A 24,207-nucleotide genomic window follows, 5' to 3' on the forward strand; every position below is an offset into this window, starting at 1 on the left:
CCTCTTTCATACTTGGTGATGGTAAGCTACATGTGCAGCCACAGCTGCCCTGGGGCAGACTGAAGAAGGCGTCTACAGCACAGAATCACTGTGTTTTTGTTAATAGTCCCGTCTTTGTTTTTTTTCTAAATAAACTTTTCGCCCAAAGGTCCGAGTGGGCTTGCCTCGCTCTCCTGTGTCGCGTCCAACTCTGTTGTCAGTCACCCTGCTTTTGTCTAGTGGCGCAGGTACGAAGTGACGTCACTGCAGCCTACGGGTCCCTCAATGGGCCAAATTTAAAATGTTTGCGCATTGACTTGCCACTCGCGATTAACTGCATTAATTTTTATAGCGTGTTAATTTGCAGTGTAATTAATTAATGTAATTAATGCGTTAAAGTGACAGCCCTAATATATACGTATATAACACTTGCTATATATATATATATATATACAGTATATATATATATATTTATAGCAGGTGTTATATAAAAATGGGAATCAAATGTATGGGAGAAAGCGAGCTTTTGGTGGAAGTTTGCAGTCTCCAAAACCTATTGATTTTACAGAGCAGTTTTGCCATCGACAATGAAGAACATTTAGATACGTCTTCCAAAACTGCATATACATCAGGCTGTTTGGGTCATTGCACAAAAAGTATCATAAAAATATGAATCGTAGCTCTGTGTGACACATTAATAGACTTGATGTAGACTTTGGGGCGGCAGTGGCTCAGTGGTAGAGTGCGGGGTAGAGCGGGTAGTCCAATGATCTGAGATCGGCGGTTTGATTCCCACTCCCCCCAAAGTTGTAATACATTCATATTCCTGTAATACAACATGTTTATGACATGAAACCATTTGCATTATTTATTTAACGCTTAACTTTTTCATTAACTTTCATGTAATGCAGAATATTAATGTCCTTCCTTGACTTTTTGCGCACTAAAACTCATACAACCTACTGATATGTGAGATTTTAAAAATCAGATATTCATATTGTTTTATCATGGAGTAACTTTCATCATTTTAATAAAAATGACTTGCTGAGCAACATCAATTCCTAACTAACTTATGTGTACCCAAGAACATTCTTCTTTCTCTTGCATCAAACAGTAGCTCAGATAATTGGAATTGGAATTTTTTAAAAAAAAGGATTTTCATCTTAGATAAGAAGAACAAACAAATTAAGATTAAAATGAGTTGAGGCGGATCATAAATTTAATCATGGTTTTTTTAAATACTTGAAAATTATTGACAATTCACAGTTAATGTGCTGCCCTGACAAAAGACAGATCTGAGAATTTGGGACAACATGCAACAATAACATGATGAATACTTTGCCGCTTAAAAATCAGAGATCAGACTTTGAACAGGGTTAATAGTGCTGTAGTAGCAATCCAAGGAAAAAGAGATATCAGATAAAATAATTGTAGGAGCTGTGGCACATTTCATTAATAAATCAGCAAGAGATATTACCCGACAAACAGGTAGAGAGGGAGAGAACAAAATGCATGTGTGAGAATTCAAATAATGGTTTACATTTTACAGCGTCACTTTTAAAGATTGCATTGTAAAAAAAAAAAATTCTGATTGATAAATATTTATGTCATCTTTTTGTCCATCAGTAATGGTTCGCAATGATATTTTGATGTAGACTTAGACTCACATACTCACATGACACTTTCTCTTTCTCTCTCTCTCTCTCTGTTTCTCTCTCCTTCTCACCTCTCTCCTCACCCATCATCATCATGCTAACCCTGCATGTTTCTCTCGGCAGGAGACAGGGAGGCTTAACGTTATTCCACAAGGGTCGACTAATCTCAGCCAAATCTTTCTTTGCCTCAGTACCTCATTCCACATTATGCCTGTATTGTTTGGCTCCCAAGAATCGGAAAACCTCTCATCTCTGGAATCTACTGGAAATGTGGGAAATACGTGAGTGAACCCTTCTCCCTGAAGGATTCCCTACTTTAGCTGCAAGAGTCTGAAAGCAAAGCTGACTCAAGTTGGAGAGCAGGACAGAAAAATGAAGGCTGTCTTTTGCTTCATATTCCTGGGTGTTGTGAAGCCAAAGCTACTTTAATATTGAGAGAAAATGCCCAGCCGAGCTGAGTTTGATTTTTGCTCAGTTACTGTATCACTAGAGGCAGAGTGAAAACAGTAATGGGCTGTGTCCTTCAAGGAAGGGTGTGTCTCTCCTTGAACAACCAAAGATCATCATAAGTGATATCCTGTCTCTTCCAGTCAAAAACACAGAAGGAAGAGCAACCTCTATTTGTTTGAGACGACAGCACCCTACCACTACGTCTATATTCTCCCCTATTATTCAGATAAAATCACCTGTTTGCTTAAGCCTGATGCATTGACTATTTTCAAAAAATCCAGAGAAGAAAATGAACTAATGACTGCTCTTGAAATAATGAACACAACAGTATTTATTCCAATACCCTTTGGTGTGTCTGTCCTGTGACTCCAATTCAATTCATTCCAGCAGTCAGACTACATCTGAAAACAGCAATAGGGACTTTTCTTTTCACTGCACTGATACCTAATCCCATTTTACCCATGGCAAGATAGCTCTGCCAAAAAAAAACATTAGATGAGAGTTCAAAGTGATTAGCACTGTTTGCAGTTATCTCCAACGAGAAGAGAGAATATCGTCCAGAAATAACAAAAACTGCCCTTCTCTATGATACAGGGCCCCAGAGACAAGTAGATGAAGGGGAATATACACTACAACCCCAGCTTTCTACAGGGTGTGCGTGTGGGTGTGTGTATGTGGGTGTGTCACATACAAAACATACATGCACTGTAAGTTGATTCGTATGGATAAATAATTAGAACAGCAGTACATCCCCTCACACACAGCCTGCATATTTAAGAAACCCACTCTGGATGTGCAGGTCATGAATAATCACCTGGTAAGATTCCAGATAACAACATTAAACCAGGATATTTGTTTTGAAAAACTGTTAGTATAAAAAAATCATGAAACACACAGATAATTTTTACCAAATCATGATAAACTGGAACCAATTTAATCCTTAAAAAATATAATTAGGACTATCCCTTAGTCAGTATGTAAATATGTCAATATGCAAATATTATGTAAATACCAGTGGCAAGCCATGCATTTCACCCGTAGCCTTCAGTAATGTTCTACTTAGTCAAACTTGTATAAATACATCGCATAATACTGTAAGCGGCTCCCACCGCTGCCATTAATGTAGTGTTCAGGACTGAAGCGTTTATAACTTCTCTCAAATGGGACAAAAGCCATCCCTTCTGAAGAGGCGTCAGCCCTACTCACGTGTACAAAAGAACCTGCAGCCACACCTTTTACAGACCTCACACAACTACGTCACAGAACAAAACCGACTGAAATGACCAGAAATTATGACACCTCAAACAAACAAAATACAGAAATACTCTAACAGACTGCCATCTGTTGCATCACGTCTATGAAACCGGCTATTTTACAGCAGTGAGAACGTTATATTTTAAATATAAAAAATTGAATTTAAAAAATACTTGTACTCGTACTTGTACTCAAAACAGCTTATTTAAACACAAATTCCATTCTCCTTTCTTTCCTCAAGAACACTTTGATGACTTGGTTGTACAGCTTATCTGTGCGTTTTAATTCCAGCAACAAATCCAGCAACAAATTAGTTAGTTCAGAGATCGGACGACCTCGTCTCATAAGAGCTTCTCTTCAAATGTGCGTCTGCATAGCGCCCCCTTCTCAGAGTGAGTATCCAATCACAGGGCACGTACATGCCATGACAACGTGGGCTAGCTAGCAGGTTCTACAAGGCCAACTTGTGATCTGATTGGCTATCGCATCTGTCTATTAACTATGCGTGCCCGTTTTCTCACAGTGCAGGGACCCCCGCATTCTAGATTCTGAAGGTCCTGGGCAAATTTCATTCAACCTGGCAACACAAGCTAGCTGAATTATGATTGGATAAAACCTCTCTAACCTAAAAATAGAACACGGACCCAATGTTGGCCCATGTTATATTATATCCCAACTAGCGGGAACTTGTGGAAATGCCATGATAAAACAATAGTATCAGACTTTGTTTGTTTTCTTTTTTTTCTTCTCCGTCACAAGAAAACAAACGGCTGTGTCCGACAAAGCCGTAACGGCTCCACATGTGTGGGACGGATGAACGCGAAGACGAGGGCCGCTTCGGCCTTACGGTCCAGGTAGACGCCGGCTTCGTGAATTTGGTCCTGGTGAATAAAGTGTCGGGGTTCCCCACACGACAGCGAGAGGTCTGTCACAATCAAAAAATATAAACCTCTATGTTTGACGAGGCCAAAGCGGCTCCATAAGTTAGAGACATGGACAAATGTGAAGACCGGAGCTAACTCGGCTAGCGGCCCGAACTTCTGGGTAGACGCCGGAAGCGTGACAACGTGAGGTTTTCAAGTGATCTTGTTCAAATATATAGGTCGGGATGTATATATGTAGTGTATATGTTATGCATATATTTAAATGTATTTATTTAAGGAAATGCATTGATATACAGTAACTAACTTTTTTTCATAAATATTATCACGACTTCTGGTTATGTCAGGCCAGCAGAGAAGGCCTTGCTGGCTCTGATGTCCCACCACTGGTAAGTACCTTTAACTTTCAAGTAAAAGGTGATATTATGTATGAATCAGAATCAGAATCCTTTAATGATCCCCAAGGGAGAAATTGCTTTTTGTTAATGTCACTTTACAGGAGTAAATAAATTAGAATTAACAAGAGCAAGGAGATTAGAGATAAATAGAATAATAAATAGACTAGACCAGACTAAAATAGAATAGAATAGAATAGATTTATAAATAAACATTTCTATAAACATATATAAAAACATATATATACAGTATATATATGTGTGTGTGTGTGTGTATATATACATATATACATATATATATACATATACATATATATACACATACAGTATATACAGTGTATATATATATGTATATATATATACAGTATATACAGTGTGTATGTGGGCATATATATATATATATATATATATATATATATATATATATATATATATATATATATATATATATATATATATATATATATATATATATATGATGTATCTTATTCAAAAACATTTCAGGAACTCATCAGGAAATTTGAAGCTGAGGCCTTCAATATGATGTATGGTCTAACTCTTCACAATATTCACCCCACATTTCTACTGACAGCACGAGCAGAATGAGGGTGTTTCCTCACCTGATTGACAGACATGACATAGAGAGAGTTTCTGTCCAGGGAGAAGGCCATGTCCCGGAGGATGGGGCTGTTATCTTTCATCACAGTCACTGTCTCATACAGTGTTCCTCCCTCTAGATGACTGTCCAACCTGATCTGTAGAAACACAGACAAATACAGTGAAGGCCTCTTCACAGAAAAAACTTCAGTAAATGTTTACAGTGTGTAGGAAGAGTGGCATCTATTGTCTGAGCATCATTCTGTTTATATGCTTCTTTTCCATCAGACACAAACACTGTCTCAAAATTATTGGGATAAGAAAACAATAAAAATATCAGCATGTTTTCAATGTCTTACAATTATTTCATTTAGAAAGATGTTGATTACCAATTTATGAAAAAAAGGTTGTTTATTGTCTGTTGATGTCTGCATTTTACATAAAACCACTGCGGATGATTTATTAGACTACAGCTGTCATCATTAACGATTATCAAGCGAATGTAGACTGGTCTGGAAAATATTGTCTTAGATGAAACCGGTCCATTGCGCAAAAAAGGTTGGGGACTGCTGATGTAGAGGACAGATAATGATCCCTGTCTTTATAGGAGCATGAAACATAGCTGACATCATATTTTCTCTTTGTCAAAAAATGTTTTTTGTCTTGATCATTTATGGTATCGTTGATTTTCGTTCGGCTGCACGGTGGCTCAGCGCTGTCGCCGCACAACAAGGGGGTTCTGGGTTCAAGTCCCGCTCTGTGTGGAGTTCGTATGTTCTCCCAGTGTCTGCGCAGATTCTACCCGGGCTCTTCAGCTTCCTCCAACCTCCGAAAACATGTGCTTCAGGTTAATTAGCTGGTCCTACATTGGCCGTAGGAGTGAGTGTGTGTGTTTGTGTGTGTGTGTGTGTATGTGTGTGTGTGTGTGTGTGTGTGTGTGTGTGTGTGTGTGTGTGTGTGTGTGTGTGTGTGTGTGTGTGTGTGTGTGTGTGTGTGTGTGTGTGTGTGTGTGTGTGTGTGTGTGTGTGTGGCTCCACGGCGCACTGTCGTCATGCCCGGAGTGTCCCCCGCCTCACGCCCTATGCCAGCTGGGATAGGCTCCAGCTCCCCGCGACCCACTGCGGCAGATAAAGCGGAAGAAAATAAATGGATGAATGAATGAATGAATGATTTCAGTTCAGCTTTTTGTGATGAACTGTGTTGGACATCCAAGTTCCCATTACAGTAGTGCTCAATATGATCACAACGGTAGATTTGGTCGATCGTAAGACATTAAAAAACTAGACGCCAACCTACCATTCATCACTTGATTGATATACAGGGCAGCCAGTCAGATGACATCTGACTTTTTTTATGGACTTAGGTCACCATGCATGTGCAGACAATGTTGCTAAATCTGCAACACTAACAAGCTAGCCAGAAAGTTACCTACAATTTTAAACCCTTAGGTTTTTTGTCTTAAACCTATGAAAAAGTATCAAAATGACTCGGAGAGCTGGACCAAGTAAGATAAGAAAAACCTAACACTTTCATACACAATGGCAGAACTTTCTTTACTATGACATTTTTGAATTGCGTTTGCCTCATCTGCCAGTCAACCACGTCAATACCAAAAAAGAAAAGCACGGGGTGGAATTTTAGGACTGTTCATAAAAACTACGACACTGACTGTCTGCTGAAAAATGAGCTGAGAAAGACGAGGGTGAAGGACCTAAAAAAGCCAGTTGTCCAGTCAGCAGTCATTTTTCTCACAACCACCGAAGCATCAATTTGCGTGAGTCACCTCATGGTTAGGAACAAGAAGTCCTTCCAAGATGTAGAGATGGTAAAAGAGGCATTGGTTGAAGCATCTGACTCAATTAATTAAGAAATAGCTACAAGCAAACCCTGGTTTTCGAACGCTTTAGAAATGGAACAAATCGGAATTTGACCAAAAAATTCAGAATTTTTTTGTCTTAGAAGTCGAACAAAATTTGGAAGTCGAACGCGAAACAAACGCCTTTTTGGGGCGACCGTGGCTCAGTGGTATCGCGGGTCGTCCAATGATTCAAGATCGGCGGTTCGATTCCCGCTCCCGCCAAGTCATTTGTCGTTGTGTCCTTGGGCAAGACACTTTACCCTCCTTACTTCCAGTGGGGCACTTGATGGTGTGTGAATGTGTGTGATTGTTCCACTGGTGGTCGGATTGTTCTGCAAAAACAACAACCGACTTCTGAGAAGTCAATTGAGTCAAGTTGTCTCCATTGGAAATCTGATTGACTTGCATAAGCTTTATGCTCACCTCAATGTCTTTCCTGAGAGTATTTATAGATGGGGTGCAGTTTGAGATTTATTTCAGGAGATCATCTTACTCATAATGTGAGAAGGATGCAAGGAAACATCACTGAAAGCCCTGCTTTTCAGCTGTATACTGAGAAACTTTGTGAATGATAGCCATGTTGTGTGGTAATGATCATCTAATCTCAAAAAACCTGTGTCCATATGTCGCCAGTCAGCCTGCCACCAAGCTAATCGAAACATTGATTAGCAGCACAGAGAAGTCCATTTTGACAATCATTTCCAATCTGCCATACTTAAATATTTCACGTCTCTGAGGCCAGACAGTTAATTAAAACACAAGGAGTTTAATTCCAACAATGTTTGTATGCCTTTCTTTTTATATGAAAATCAACTTCAAATCCAGTCGATCCATGAGTCATCCTGTAATCCATGAGTCATCCTGCATGCAAACATTTCTGGCTGTCTGGCTGTCAAGTATTGTTTTTCATATAAAACCACAAAAACAAAGCACAATCTTGAAAGCGATCACATATTATATTGGGAAATTTAGCACAGAACAAAAAATGCTAAATATATTTAAAGTCTATATTTAATTAATATAGATTGATGCAAATTTTGGCAATAACTTGATTCAGTGTTGTGACATGGGGCATAAGGTGACATAAGGTCTCGGCACTTGGACATCTTTAGGGTTGACTGAATGCGCATATGGTTCAATTGAGGATGACAGCAACTGAGAGTGAGCATTAAACAGCTTGTATATCCATCACAGTAGTGTGAATGTTAATAAGACACGGGATGGAGCAGAGGAGCATGAAAATTAAGAGTGTTGAGGGAAGCAGGGGTCAGTAGGGTGAAGAAGGATATTATGGGGAAGGAGTAATCATTCAGCCATCACATTAACCACTGTCGTAAAAAGAGGTGTAATAATCACAGCTGATAAATCTGTGGTATACTGGCAAGTGACCAAACTGAAATGCAATTTCCTAGTCTGAAGAGAGGTCATGTGATTTGAGTGTATTTGGCATCTTTTTGAGGGTTATTGTTAACAACTCTAGTTGCAGTAGCAAGATTGTTAGTTCTGCCAAACCTTCAGCATCATGTCAAGCTTCAAACTTTTCATATCACACTTTCTCTTAGGCCCCCCTCTCTGAGTATCAAAATGCTCTCTTCCTTTTTTCTATCCTTGAGGACATGGTTTCTTGTTGTCAGTTTCCTGTTCTCCTCCATAGTCTGCTTGTTGACTGTAATACAGTTGTAATTCTTATGTGCCTGTGCAATGTAGCACAAGATGCAAAAGAGGTGATGGGAAGAGAGGACAGAGAGTTGGAGAAAATGGAGTTGTTAGTAAATAAGTAGAAAAGCAGAGAGATTGGCAGTGTTTGGTTGTCTTGCAAAATGTCCTCTCATACAACCATTTACTCTTGTAGTTAGTCTGACATATCTGAAGGCATTCTGCTCTGACGATTTCTGTCGTAAGCTCAGCTTCTCGTTTTGATTAAAAGTACTGACAGTATATGAAGAGTAATTCGAAAATCTATAAAAAGACAAAGTGCTGTTTGGGTGAACACATTTTGAAACAAGAGTTAAAAGTCACACTAAAGCTTAACAAAGCTACCGTAGTCCCCATGAGCACAAACCTCCGCAAAGACCCAGTCACCCTCTTAAAGTCTGATCCAAATCAAAGAGAACATGGGGGTAAATGTATCAGCCAACCATATAAATGTGGTAGATCCAGGTTTTTGGATTTGCACTATACCATGCATCAACAACCCCTTAAATAAGCTTGAATTTTCTTTCATTAAGATACATCCTTCACTGAGAGATGAAACATGTCAACAATAAAAATGCCCTATTTTTTGCATTTTTCCTGGATCTACTCCTTTATCTGATTCACACCAAAATTTGTTGGGTTCTTTCCTGGCCCACATCCCACCAGATACATTAAAATTACATTCAATAGTTGCATGCCACTAATGGACATAAATAGTACACTTGTGGCAGACTCTACCCAGCTGTTGAACAATCAAAAGGCTTTAAAGTCTAGACATCTGCATATATTTTGTCATGTAGCATATATAATAATAATAATAATAATAATAATAATAATAATAATAATAATAATAATAATAATAATAATTTTATTAATTTTATTTTAATCATTTTATTTAAAGATGCCTCTCTGGCACTCAAGGATGCCATACAATAAAAGCATAAGAGGTAAACACAAGCATCTATAAGAAAAACTAATAAAACTAAATTGTGAATGTGATTAACTCAGAAATGTTTCATTCATTCATTCATTCATTCATTCATTCATTCGTTCATTTTCACAACCGCTTCATCAGCTGTCGCGGCAAGCTGGATCTCGGACATATTTATTTATAATTTTTATTAATTATTCATATTATTATTTTTCTGGTTTTACTGTCCTGCAGTTCATCAGAAAAGTGAGATAAACATATTTTGAAAGACCAATATCTTAATGATGATCATGGTGAAGTTTTCCTATTTCTTTTTTAAGCTTTTAACTGGAAAACTAAGCTGTTACAAAAAATGTATAAATTATATTGGCCGGGATGAAATTGGTACTAAAAGATCTGTAGATGATGGTCATCTCTGTGACCTTTCACCTCAGTTTACCCCTTCCTGTGGTAGGCCAGGACCTTTCCAATGGCCCTGCTGATGGAGTGATCTGTTGACATCATTTATTGTCGCGCCAAATACTTACTCAACCTATCCATTTGGGAGAAATAGAACCATACTCGAGTGATGTTCCTTGCTCCATGGAGGATCGAGTAAGCTTTAATTACAATGGCACACTAAGTTAGTATAACATGGAAATTCTAGCCTTAAGACAATAAGTATTGAGACTTCAATTGACTTCAATGGACATGCTGGTGCAGGAAACAGAGGTGAGGAGGAGGTGATGGGCAGGTTTGGTATCCAAGAGAAGAATGCAGAAGGACAGATGGTGGTTGACTTTGCAAAAAGGATGGAAATGGCTGTAGTGAATACTTTCTTCCAGAAGAGGCAGGAACATAGGGTGACCTACAAGAGTGGAGGTGGGAGCACACAGGTAGACTACATCTTGTGTAGACGGTGTAACCTGAAGGAGATCAGTGACGGCAAAGTAGTGGTAAGCGATACTGTAACCAAACAGCATAGGATGGTAGTGTGTGGGTTGAGGTGGCAGCAGAGTTGCTGACTGCGTTGTGTAATAGGATTTTAGATATTTGAGAAGATGCCTGAGGAATGGAGAAGTGTGGTGGTACACATTTTTTGGAAAAGGGAGTTGTGCAGAGTTGTGGCAACTACAGAAGCTAGACTAAGGGCAGAATCAGAATTTGTGAGCAGCAGTATGATTTCATGCCAAAAATGAATACTACAGATGCAGTATTTGCTTTGAGGATGTTGATAGAGAAGTACAGAGAAGGCCAGAGGGAGCTGCATTGTGTTTTTGTAGATCTGGAGAAAGCTTATGACAGGGTGCCCAGAGAGGAACTGTGGTATTGCATGAGGAAGTTTGGAGTGGTAGAGAAGTATGTTAGAGTGGTGCAGGACATGTATGAGGACTGTAAGACAGTGGTGAGGTGTGCTGTAGGTGTGACAGAGGAGTTCAAGGTGGAGGTGGGACTGCATCAGGGATCAGCTCTGAGCCCCTTCTTGTTCGCTGTGGTGATGGACAGGCTGACAGACGAGGTTAGACAGGAATCTCCATGGACTATGATGTTTGCAGATGACATTGTGATCTGCAGTGAGAGCAGGGAACAGGTGGAGGAGAAGCTAGAGAGGTGGAGGTTTGTCCTGGAAAGGAGAGGAATGAAGGTTAGCCGCAGTAAGACAGAGTACATGTGTGTGAATGAGAGAGACACAAGTGGAAGAGTGAGGTTACAGGGAGAAGAGATCAAAAAGGTGGAGGATTTTAAGTGCAACAGTAAGGTCAACAGGTCAACAGTCCAGAGCAATGGAGAGTGTGGAAAAGAGGTGAAGCTTCTCAGGAACGGGTGGAGGAAAGTGTCAGGTGTGATGTGTGATAGAAGAGTTTCAGCTAAAATGAAAGGAAAGGTGTACAAAACTGTGGTGAGACCAGCGATGTTGTTTGGTCTAGAGACAGTGTCACTGAGGAAAAGACAGGAGACAGAGCTGGAGGTAGCAGAGATGAAGATGCTGAGGTTCTCTCTGGGAGTGACCAGGATGGATAGGATCAGGAATGAGTACATCAGAGGGACAGCACATGTTAGAGGTTTTGGAGATAAAGTCAGAGAGGCCAGACTGAGATGGTTTGGACATGTCCAGAGGAGAGATAGTGAATATATTGGTAGAAGGATGCTAAGGTTTGAACTGCCAGGCAGGAGGCCTAGAGGAAGACCAAAGAGGAGGTTTATGGATGTAGTGAAAGAGGACATAAAGGTAGTTGGTGTGAGAGAAGAGGATGAAGGCAATTGATGGAGGCAACTGATTCGCTGTGGTGACTTCTGAAGGGAAAAGCCAAAAGGAGAAGACACTTAGTATTGAGAATAGGCGATGGACTCCTCTGTCTTTTCCTCAATGTGCTACTCACCTCCTAAACTCACAAAAATATATTTCTGTGCATTGTTTTATCTGACCTATTCATGTTTTCTTACCTAATATCTTTTTTAACCTCTGTCTATAAGGTTTCCCATTTTCTGTCTTTCTTTCTCATGTGTTCATCTGTTCTCTCCCTTTCAGCAAGGCTGTTCTCTATTTTCCCTCAATGGCTCATCAAATGATCGTGTGTGTGTGTGTGTGTGTGTGTGTGTGTGTGTGTGTGTGTGTGTGTGTGTGTGTGTGTGTGTGTGTGTGTGTGTGTGTGTGTGTAGGACCAATTACTCCTCTTAAGACTCAGCCCCCCAGGCTAATGTCACAAGTCTTTTCAGTCAGTGTTATGCTTAACGACTCTCAGAACAGAGCCTGCAGTGCAAACAAGTTAATCCAGTTATATCACAGTACTAGCGGGAACCCGTGGAAATTCCACAATTAAACAATAATACCAGACTTCATACAAAACATATGAAAGCAAATGTACTGGTATTATAAACCAAGCGCACCCATAACAGAGTTCTCCAACCAGCAGGTGGGAGAACTCTAGTCTGACCCAGAACCGGCGTCGGCGTTTTTGGCGAGGAACGTGAATGGATGAATGAATAAATAAATAAATAAATATATAACTTCATGTCTATTAAAGAAAGAAACAGACGAACAAATATCCAACTGTCAAGCATGTTTATCAACGCGTCTTCGACGTGGAGCTGTTATACGTCAGACAGTAGCCAGTATTAACCTCATCCATTCCGTGTGTAGATGTGGACACGTGTCACCCACATTAATGTCACAGCGGTTTTCATCGCATGGAGACGTAATAGAAAAAACTTCAGTTATAGCGTCCACACGACAACGCATACCTACCGTTTTCAAAAAACTTTGGCCGGCGTTTTTGTCCCGGATATCTGCGTTGTCGTGTGGATGAAAGGCGTAACCACAAAAAAAAAGCCCGATGGCTTACGCCACATTGCCCAACCAATCTGGCAGATGCGCCATGATTGGTTAGGTAGGTAGTGGGTGGGGTTAAAACGTGACATCGGGAGGTTTTCAAGTGAGATAATTCAAATATATAGGTGTGGAGACAGTGTGGTGTGGTCCCGTCCACACGATACTGGAATTTTTTGAAAACGCAACTTTTTGAAAACGCATCGCAAAATGATTCGCATCCACACGACAGCGTTTTCAAAAAAATCTCCGTCCACACGTAAACGCATCAGTGCGTTGATCAACACATTTATAAGGAGAACAACTCCGAGTACGACAGGAGAGAGGACCGGGACGTGTGGAAACCCACAATGTTGCTCCTGGAGGAGAACCTCCATCACAGAGTTCGCTCACCAGCAGACAGCGCGTCCCGGTCTGACCCAGAACTGGCGTATGAATCTTTGGCGAGGAACATGAATGAATGAATAAATAAATACGTATATAAACTTCATTACACATAAATAAAGAAACAGACGAACAAATATTTAAGTGCAAAGCATGTTTATCAACGCATCTTCGACGTGGAGCTGTTATACATCAGAAAATAGCTGATTTTAGCTCCGTTTGTACATGTAGATTTGGGTTACATGCATGACGTCACAGCGGTTTTGGTTCCAGGGACACGCCCCCCGGATAGAAAAAGTTGCGGATACACCGTCCACATGACAACGCAGACCCAGCATTTTCAAAAAAATTCACCTTGGCCAGCGTTTTCAAAAAGCTCCATCATCATGTGGACGGGGCCTTAGAGAATCTTGAGGAGAATGTTGTGTTGTATTTTGTATTTGAAATGAATGGACAATGAGAGAAATCAACTTAATCAGCCTCAGAAGAAGCACAATGCAGCACACCCTTCCTGTGTAAAAAGAACATAAAAAGAACTACTAGAAGAAATATGTTTGTATGATACAGTCACATGCTTGTGTTTTCCCTCACAGCTTGCCAACACAGGGGTAGATAGTTGCAGAAAAAAAAACAGGAATTTGTTGCTGTTCTGACAACTCCATCTAGACCTCAAGGCCAGTGGTCCGGAACCCCCAATCCCCAGGCCGCGGACCGGTACCGGTCTGTGGGTCATGTGGTACCGGGCCGCACAGAAAGAAAAAAATAATTTACATTACTTCCTAGAGTAATAGTGGTTTTCATTCATTCATTCATCGTCTACCGCTCCATCTGCTGTGGCGGGTTGTGCGGAGCTGGAGCCTATCCAAGCTGCCTGAGGGAGAAACTCCGGGCACGACGAAAGTGCACCACGCAGCTGTAATAGCAGTATATCAAAATATAAAGGAGGCAACACTGTTTCAGTTTTCAATTCAGGTTTATTTTCACCACATCAGTATTACAAATGTGACATTATGAAATTATTAATTCTTTTCTAATCAGATATGGCAACACCCCTGATGATATCCACAAGCGTGTTAAATTCATTTTAAGTAGTTTAACAAAGATCTGATAAATATTTCCATATTTTTTATTTAATTCTGAAATTCTGTTCAAAGGAGAGTAAATTTTATCTCTGCTCATCCAGTACATTCATTCATGGATACATTCATTCATTTACTCATGTGTTCATTCGCTCGCTGGTTAATTCATTTGTTTATTTGTACTTTCATTTGTTTGTTTGGACATTTGGTTGTTTGCTCTGACAAATCTGAAGCGGTCAAATTAACCTCATGCTGCCATGAATTTTACCTCTCCAGTTTGCTTATATTAATGCTCCTTTTTAAAGAGAAAACATCTCCACTACTAATCAGTAATCTTATCTTCTACTCATCTAATAAGTTTGAGAAACAGCCAGCTGTGGGATCAACACGTGATCTACCAAATGATCAATAAATGTGGTCAGGTATTCTAAGGTCTGTGACCAAGCAAAAGTTTGCATTAATACTGATAAGTTTAAATAAGACGTTGACAGAGAATGCCTCCATCCGTTTTCTTGCAAACAAGACAACCATAATCATTACAGCCTACAGCCGTTTTCCAGCACTGTGACTCACAGGGATTGCTGGAGTTTATCCCAGATGAAAACAGGTGAGAAGCTGGTTATGCGTATGCATAATCCAGGTCATAGAGGTGATACTGAATGCTTTCATAATAGTTCCATTCATCATAACCTCATATAATCTCTCAAGATTAACGGCTTCATAATAATTGTGTATTGAGTACATAAGGCATGCAATTTGTCATGAACAGTGTCATCACAAAGATAATTTGAGTGTGGTGTGAAATATATTAGTAGATGAATTTGTCTTTTAAGTAAATTACATCTCTCACCTTCTTAATCTGTCCACGCCTGGTTCCTAAGAAGACCACATTGTATCCATTATAGATGTAGGAGGTTACAGAGGTCAGCCTATCCCTGTTCTCGATGTACACTGTCTGTCCTGACACTTGCTGGGCACCCCCCAGGGGCTGGTTTATATCCAGGCCACAGAAGTGATCATCGATGGGAACAGGCTGCATGGGGGGTAAAGAGAAAGAAAGCATTAGTGAAGGCAGAAGTTGTTGGGTTTTTTTTAAGATGAGGGAAAGGAAAAGGGACAGACTAAAGGAAAGGAGGAATGAGGATGGCAGATCTAAAGGGGGGAGGAGGTGGGTGCGGAAAGAAAATGGCTTAGACATATCCGAGAAGAAGAAAACTCAAACTGGTTTCCTGTACGTGTAACATGCATGATGTGCACAATTGGGGCTGTTATATTTTTCGACAAGTCTCAGAGCAAGTATATTTTGCTGAGCAGGCTAATCGCTGATAGCAAACACAAAATGTGTATTTTGCAGTGGTTTCTGTGATTTTTAGGGTGCTTGATCTGATGTCACACAAACACACAGCAAAGAGATGTCAAGTTGTGATTAAGCATCAAAAAGTGCAGCATGTTCAGCAGTCCTGTTGAATTTACTAACATGCACCTATAATTGCCTGTCACCTAGTATATAAACATACTTTTTAGGACTAATGTTGTGTCACATCTACTACTTACTCATATACAGTCTTTATTATAGACCGCTCTCCATCTAGCAGTGAGCCTGAGTTTTAATGAATGTGATCAGTGAAGTGAATCGAATATCTCACTTTACCCTAATTGAGTCGTTTTCTCTTGTAGCCTTCTCTTTTGAATATAAACTTTGTGCACAATAGTGAATTTTCGTGACATGGATAGTTACTTTAACAGTTTCTATTCTTTTTTTGAAATTGTGCATGTATTTTTAATGTTATATCCCATCATTATACTATTTCAAAATGAGCGTCATAAAATAACAGGGTGTCGTAAAATATCAGTTGCACATACTGGGCCCTCAAATGAAAAATCTATCCATAGTAATGATGTCCAGACTTTGTCCCGAGATGTCGACAAAGTCAGGGACAAGCTTACCAATCTTTAGCAGCACATTAAAATATAATTAAGAATAAAACTCCAGAATGTATTGTATATGATACAGAGTCATAGTGTTATGCTTCATTAGTAGAGTTATGTATGAACTTGTTTCCATGAAATCTACTCATTGTGTAGAATTGCAGCTTTCACAAAGGCACGGCCTCGGACATTAATAAAAAAGTTGTTTCCCAAGGTTAAGATCAGATCTCACTGGGTTCAACTACTGCTGTCTTAGCAAAGAAGAAGTTAGGAGGTTTGGAGAAGGAGAGAATTGTGAAGAGAAGAAGGTGGGTGTCAGCAGCCAAACCCCTGAATGAAATCAAAGCTCCAAAGTCCTCTGGTTACTATTGTGAAATGAATCTCCACCGGCAACTCTCTCCCTTTGTGATCTTGAAAACCTGAACGCTGTCTCTAGCACAGTCCTGGATCCCTGCTTGTCACCTTTATAGGCTGCAAACAAGTTTGTAGATTAAAAAAACTTTTACCAGACGTTTGTGCCAAATTAAAAAGTTCTCTTAAACGTCATTCTTCTAAAGCCCACTTACTGCTTTGGTGCACTGCACATCCTTTCCCAGCAACCAATGGAGCTCAAGGTTTCCCTCTCCCTGGTAGCAGGACTGCAGTCGCTCCTTTATGCGTATGTTGATGTCTTGAATGGTGAAAATGCACAGAGCAGAGTGATCTGGAGGGTCGTTCCACTGCTTCTGTCCCTTGGAGAACACAGCAAACAGGACATCCTCCTGAGCAGTGATGTTGAGCGACTTTGCCAGAACCCTGCCAGCTTTGGAGAGGTAAGCTGCCTGCAGCAGTTGATACTCTTCGCCTCTGTGTACGCACCCTACAGGCAGCGACACATATGAGTGGAACTTATTGTCACCTTTGCAGAGCCGGATGATGCGAGAGGTATAAAAAAGGTCACCTGACGAACCACCAGTTGCCATCCCATTCTCAGGGGTCTCTGGCTGGACAGTCATGAAGTAGACAAACCCACCACTGGCAAAGCCATATATATAATAGATGTCAAAGTGAGGAGCAAGAGCCAGTGTATCTGAGGGGATTTTAATGAGTGAGGAAACAAAGTCTGTGTGAAGTTCATAGTCCAGCATGGCAGAGGATTCTGGGTCACGAGGCAGTTTACGGCTGGAAATAGTTGGAAAGTAGTCCTGTTTGCCACCAACAGCTGTGCCAATGTACAGAGTCGCATCCTCACCCTGCGAGGGAACAACCACCCCGTACATTGTTCCTGTCTGGTTGTCACTGGACAGGTAGTGCTGTTTCTTGTGTGTGGGTTCAACAAGGATGAACAAGTCATCCAGTCTCATCAGTTTGCAGACACCCTGGTAGAGGCTGCCACAAGCCAATAGGCGGTTATGAGAGTAGTCAATCAGCAACAGTTTGTTCACATTGTCAGTCAAGGCAAGTGTTTCAGAACAAGGCTGGACTATCAGTGGAGGATAACAGGCTTTGTTGTCATATTCTGGCCCTGTATCATGAGTTACAAGGAGTGAGAGGTTAGCTGACAACTTGTAGATTCGGTTGATAGCGCCGACATAAAGTGCCCCAGTCGACTGATGCACCGTCATATGGTTGAGTGACCACTCTTGCTTCTCTGATTGGAAGGCATTCAGAGTCTGTTCAGCAGTCATTAATTGAATCCCAGAGATTAGAGTCAATAACCACAGAGTCAGAGACCATGACATGGCCTTCAGAAGGCTGTGGCCATTGGTGAGGTCGTGGAAAGAACATCCTTTTTCCAAGCACATTCCCATCCCCACAAGTCAATGAGTAATTTTAAGTGCTGACACAACAACTTGAATCATGTGCCAGCAAGGCACAGTATTATGTTGAAGTTGAGGAATCTTGTGGTCTTCACATATTTCTGAAAGAAAGAAAAAAAGGTTTAAAGTCAAAATATCCGTCATTCTTTAAAGAGTATGTAATGGGTTTGAGAGTCTGATTAGACGTGATTTTTTTTCTCCTCTATGACTGCTGAGTCACAAGACATCAAACAAACAAGGAAACAATGTCTTCAAACCATCTCCCCACATATACTAGCCTTATATTGTCTAACATTCCCGTATTAAATAAGATCACATTACAGTCACAACTATGATAAAGGTAACTAAGTATCGGTACTTAAACTATGCAGTAATACATTCTAGTTCGTCTTCTCTCTTCTGAGATGTCTAATTAAATTATCCAATTTTTTAAATTATGTGCCCACATTTTGAGCTTCCTGTTTCCCAGTTTTCCCCCTGCTTTGTTCGAGTTAATGGCTGAATCCAGGAGAAAGTAATCACTTGCCGCTTCAGCAGGCACTCTTACATTAATCAGGGTTTTTCCAAGGCTGGCAGGAAGTTATTAGCCATTCGGAGTCAGGGGGCATCAACCTTGCCACTTCCCTCTTTAGTTAATTTTATTAGTTTATTTCATGTAGACATTTCAGTGGATAACAAGAAGGATGCTGAGTTTTGAACTGCCAGGCAGGAGGCCTAGAGGAGGACCAAAGAGGAGGTTTATGGATGTAGTGAAAGAGGACATGAAGGTAGTTGGTGTGAGAGAAGAGGATGCAGAAAACAGGATTAGATGGAGGCAATTAATTCGCTGTGGCGACCCCTGAAAGGAAAAGCCGAAAGGAAAAAAAAGAAATATAATAAAATATGTCCGCCTTGGTCATTCTGCTTGATTTGATTCTTTATTTAGTTTTGAATGTCACGGTCTTTTCAAATTTAAACTATTCAGAAAATTTTGCTTTTGTTTATTTAGTTGAAAAATTGGGTGTGGTCAGGAATGTTGGCTCTGAGATTTACAGCTTCTTTATACAGTATTCTGTACAACTGTCCAGTGAATTTCTTCTGAAAATATCTTGTATCATCTGCTTTGAGTTTTATGAGTACCCAAAACATTTTCTGTGTTGGTGTTACCATATCTTTCCCTTTTTGTTTGTCCTGCTTATGTGAACTACAATTTTATGGTTTTTTGAAATTATTCAGAAGAAAGAGGCTTTTTTAATGTTCTTTGGGTTTCCCTGTGTGTTGTCAGTGACTCACGTTTACTAAATCAGTGATCAGTAGAAACCTTTTACGCCCTGAGGTGCAAACTGTTTTCTAAATCTTGTTTTTGATGCAAGCTTTTTTGTGTAACAGGAGAGGCTGAAAGGGATGCAAATTCAGTAAAGAACTGCTTGTAAAAGTGTGGATTAGATCAGAAAAATCTCACTCACTCTTTTATGCTATTTTTGAGCTAGCACATTTTATTTTTGTGTTTACCAGTTCATGTTTATGATTGTCTATTGCTTTGTGAGCTCACATACTCCCGTTACTTCAATCAATCAATCAATCAATCAATCAATCAATCAATCAATCAATCAATCAATCAATCAATCAATCAATCAATCAAGTTTTATTTATATAGCGCTTAATCATGGCAACAGACATTTCAAAGTGCTTTAACAGACAGAAACCCAACTGAACCCTCCATAGCAAGCATAAGCGACAGTGGCGGGGAAAAACTCCCTCGATGAGGAAGAAAGTCCGGGCAGGACCCAGACTCTTTTGGGCGGCCATCCGCCTTGACCTCTAGGGTGGAAAAGAAATCAAAGGAAGATAAGAACAGGGAAAGAGAAAGAGAGACAGAGAGAGAGAGTGGCAGATAGGCCAGATAGAGTCAGTGTCAATGTGGTTAAGGTTATGTTTCCCATTGCTAAAGTCAAGGCACAATTATAGCTGCATGGATGACTGTACAGTGGCACGGAGGAAGAAAGGAAGCAGGACCCCAGCTGATGGACAGATGAGGGGTGATACTGGTGGGCTTGGAGGAGAAGGCCCACAGCACATGGATAGATGGGGGTAATACTGGTGGGCTTGGAGGTACAGGTCCACAGCGGATGGGCAGATAAGGGGTGGAACAGTATGATGACACAAAGAAAGAGAGGCAGCAGGACCCCAGCTTGGGTGGCAATGTCCGAATCTGCTGTTATTTGCATTGTGATCTCATCAAAAGTCTCAAAAGTAAATTTTGGGGTCCAGCAGTAAACAACATAGTGATATTTCTTCCAAAAACTAACTCAAGTGGTGAAAAACTAGACAAGAAAACAAATCTCCATTGACAAAAGAAGTTGGACAGGCTCATCGTTTCATTCATTTATGCTCTCCCGGCTTTAGTCACATCTTAGGCATATGGTCATGCTTCTCAGTGTTTATCCCTGATTATAGAGGCAATTCTTTGCCCTGCGCTGTCATCCCTGTTGAATTCTCCGCCTCACCACTCAGACACGCTTCAGCCCAGACATGACTCATTCACATTTGGAGCGCAGGAACACGGTTCTCTGGAGCCCCTGAGTATGTGAGCTCTCATAAGGCACCAATCACAACATGAGGAAAGCAATAGCCAGCCTGTCGTACTCCACAAACACAACCCATTGGCCTGCGTTGAAATCAGGGAACAGAAATGTTTTTTTTTTACGTCAACGTTTATTGGGGTAACATAGCTTCTGTAGCACCCTAAGCATGATTCATAGGACAGACAGGATGGTTTGCTTTTTAAACATCTCTTGTTTGTTTGACCCCTCTGCCCTCAGAGATGAACAAAAATATTAATTGTGGATATTTCTTTGTTGTCCATGTGCATCTTTTTCACTGCTGCCTCAATTCTGGTGGCATGAAGCTGTGTTTTGTCAGTGAGTAGCAAACAAGTCAGGAAACATCTCCATGTGGTAAATCCAAAAAGTGGACTCAGCAAAAGACAGTGGATAATGTCAAACACCATATATTATCTGCTAGAGCTACTGTCATTTTAAAGATATTACATTTTCAAGTACCAGCAATAAGATGGAACATCATGGTCTTTTCATGTGAGATCAAAAAAGCAGACGTAGTACAAGCAGCTTGGTGTTGAAGTTTATCTTTTTTACATTTAGTTATTTGTGTGGGATCAGGAAAACTGATGACAGTCTGTGGCATGATCTTTCTAAAGGTCAGTAGAAGCATCTCTGCTCTCAATTAGTCAACAATAGGAGTCAGCCGCATCAGAGGTGTTTTGCAGCCAATATTTTTAAGACTGCAGTAAAATCACAACAGGGTACAGCCACAGGGGAAGAAAAGATTCTGAACTACAATGGCCAAAGCAAATTATTTTCTTCTTATTTCAAACAAGCTATAGAGCCATACAGGGGCTTTTGTGTAATTATTTCTTCTCAAGACATGGTCTGTTTAAGTTTTTCACGGAGAGTAGTTCAGATTTAGGCAAGACATTTTGTCTTATTTTTTATGTGTTCTGATAGCATATGAATTTACTTGACATTATGGGATAATGTAACTAAACAAGGACCAGTCACTCGGCAGGGAGGGCCAGTAATGTACACATTGCACTTGAATGAGCTGAGAGGGTGCCAGCCACAATATAACTTGACTTCCAAATGAATAAATGAAAGCAATTAGTATTTCTGTTTACAATGTTGTGGAGACAGAAGTAGGTCAAACATGGTGGAGACAGGAGGGAGGAGGGAGCTGGCAATCCACAGCCAGCGGCTGTCGTTGGTACCTACAGTGATGATTCGGGTAATTAGGACATGAACACGCCATCTTTACTAACAATGACTTATGAATGAATGTCAAACTGGATCACAGAGGACCTGTAGAGTTGATTAGCAATGCTTTGTGCTCAGTCCACCATGTTTTATATGATTGCCTTGCAAAAGGGAAGCTCAGGGCATCTGTCTCTGCCTCATATGGCCCCTTCTTAGAAAGACACGTTCAAGCCTCAGAAGGCATAAAATGCAGCACTGATGCTCATACCCATATGAGATATATTTGATGCAACAAGAGTGAAATTTCATGAAAGTAGCTAATTCTCATTTTTATGCCCTTTAATTCAGACAGAAGCATTTCTCTCAGTCTGGGAAAAATAAACATCTCAACCACCAGTCAGATTAGCATTTGTGATCACAAACGGATTTCATCAAATTCATTTCAATGAAGTAACTGTAGCCTGTGGTTCTTGTGGTGTGTCTGTGGCAGGAAATTGTTTTATGAAAAACAAACCACACCTGGCTTTTTTCCATACGTGTTGTTTAGTTTATTTGTCATTGCAGATATTGCCTACTTTAAGACTCTCCAGTCATCTACTAATCTTGATGGCAGAGCCGTGAAAGATGTCTGCAGGGAGCAGTAAAACAACCTTATGTCATCACAGCACATTGCTCTCTTAACTGCAGGATACTGTGAGAACCCTGAGCAAAGGCAAAACGTGACAAAGGGGACCAATTTCAAGCAATATCTACAACACAGCCAGCAGCTTGCTTTGCAATGCATGCCATTATCTCAGGGCATATGCATTATACATGCAGATGAAGTACAGTATCTTAATTGCTGTTAAGAGCAAGGACCAGATGAGGGGTAGTGTTGCCGCAGTCAGATTTAACCATGCATGCCTTTCTCCTTCCTTCTCTCTTTCCCTCTACTCTTCTATAAATGTTATTATCGCCCTTCCCCGGTAAACGGTGACCTCCAGCATGTTCCTCTCAACCACCGAAGCACTCGTTGCATATATGATGAGAATAGAGGGGAGAGTCAATGTGACCTCCAGCACTCTGATGAAAACCCATGCAGCTCAAGTGCAATAGAGGTTCTTCCATAATTCAGATCCCACAGAAGACAGAGCAAAATGTACTTTGCAGCTACAGAGTATATGGCCATGAGCTGTCCTATCGTAGCTGTCTGGCACCATTCATCCTTCACATTGCTTAAGTGCAAGACCGAGAACAAGGGGTAACAGAAAGGTCCAGTGAAGTGATCTTAGACCGTGCAGCTGAGGGGGAAAAGAACCATGGTGATACAATTCAAGATCTACTCTCCAGTCCAGAGATAAGCACAGAACAGCTTTTCAGTTGTGACATTTTTTTGTAAGAGCACTCACTCAGCTATTTTTATTTGTAAGTACCAGCCTGATTCTTATTCTCTAGCATGGCTGTAATTTCATGGTGTGCTCCCACCCCTGATTTCTGTATTTTATTGTCTAAACTGACACAACTCATTCTGTTAAAAAAAAGAAGCTATATTTCAATTCAGACTGATTCAGCTCCAGATATACTGTGTTATTTTTGCCTGCATGAATCATGGAGATCTAACAGTGAAAATAGAATTGGCAGTCACTGGTAAACGTATAAACAAGAAAATATAATTAAACACAGTGATACAGAGAAAACATGTGAAGCACATATGTCCATGATTCCCACACCAGTGCACACACAAATCAAAGAGCTTGTTTGAAAGAAGTCTATACGTTTTCTCAGCTTCATCCATCTCTGCCCATATGGCTTTGTGGGGTGGATGATGCCAAGGTTGGTGGTGTCTGGCAAAAATAATTACCATCAGAGAAATCACATTGCAAAAGGAACAGCTGCTACCTCCATGCTGACAAATCACTGTGAGAGTAGTATGAGGCGCAAAAGAAGACAGTGCGAGAGTGCGAGAGAAGGACAGATGAATATGGAAGAGGAGGAGAGATGGTGTATGTTGTACTATCCAACAACATTTCCTCTAAGTATCTGTTGCTCCAGTAACATTTAATCTGCAGTACAAATAAGGCCTTAGGTGGCCCTTCAACTTAAACTGTACAAATACAAGCATAAACTCAGATTATCTCCATCTGCCCACATGGTCCATCCCAGCCTGTCACTAATTCTGACCCACTCCAAAACTCCCATCAAAACATGATTTTTGGGTCAGTGATCCTGGTAAATACAAATTTACCAGAAGCCATACCAGACACTGGTTTTTGTTTTGTTTTTTTC

General features: G+C 40.4%; 1 protein-coding gene across 1 annotated transcript in view; it reads right to left on the reverse strand.

Annotated features, from left to right (window-relative positions):
• Positions 1 to 24,207, reverse strand: part of LOC137595593 (plexin-A2-like) — a 92,683-nt gene that overhangs the window by 49,625 nt on the left and 18,851 nt on the right. The window contains exons 2-4 of the mRNA XM_068315803.1: positions 16,961 to 18,294; positions 15,316 to 15,498; positions 5,235 to 5,369 (exon numbers count right to left, since the gene is read on the reverse strand). Of these exons, the coding sequence (XP_068171904.1) occupies positions 5,235 to 5,369; positions 15,316 to 15,498; positions 16,961 to 18,184 (1,542 nt within the window). The 5' untranslated portion in view covers positions 18,185 to 18,294. The remainder of the gene's footprint in view (positions 1 to 5,234; positions 5,370 to 15,315; positions 15,499 to 16,960; positions 18,295 to 24,207) is intronic.

This window comes from Antennarius striatus, chromosome 5, assembly GCF_040054535.1.
Source record: "Antennarius striatus isolate MH-2024 chromosome 5, ASM4005453v1, whole genome shotgun sequence".
Classification (NCBI taxonomy): Eukaryota; Metazoa; Chordata; class Actinopteri; order Lophiiformes; family Antennariidae; genus Antennarius; species Antennarius striatus.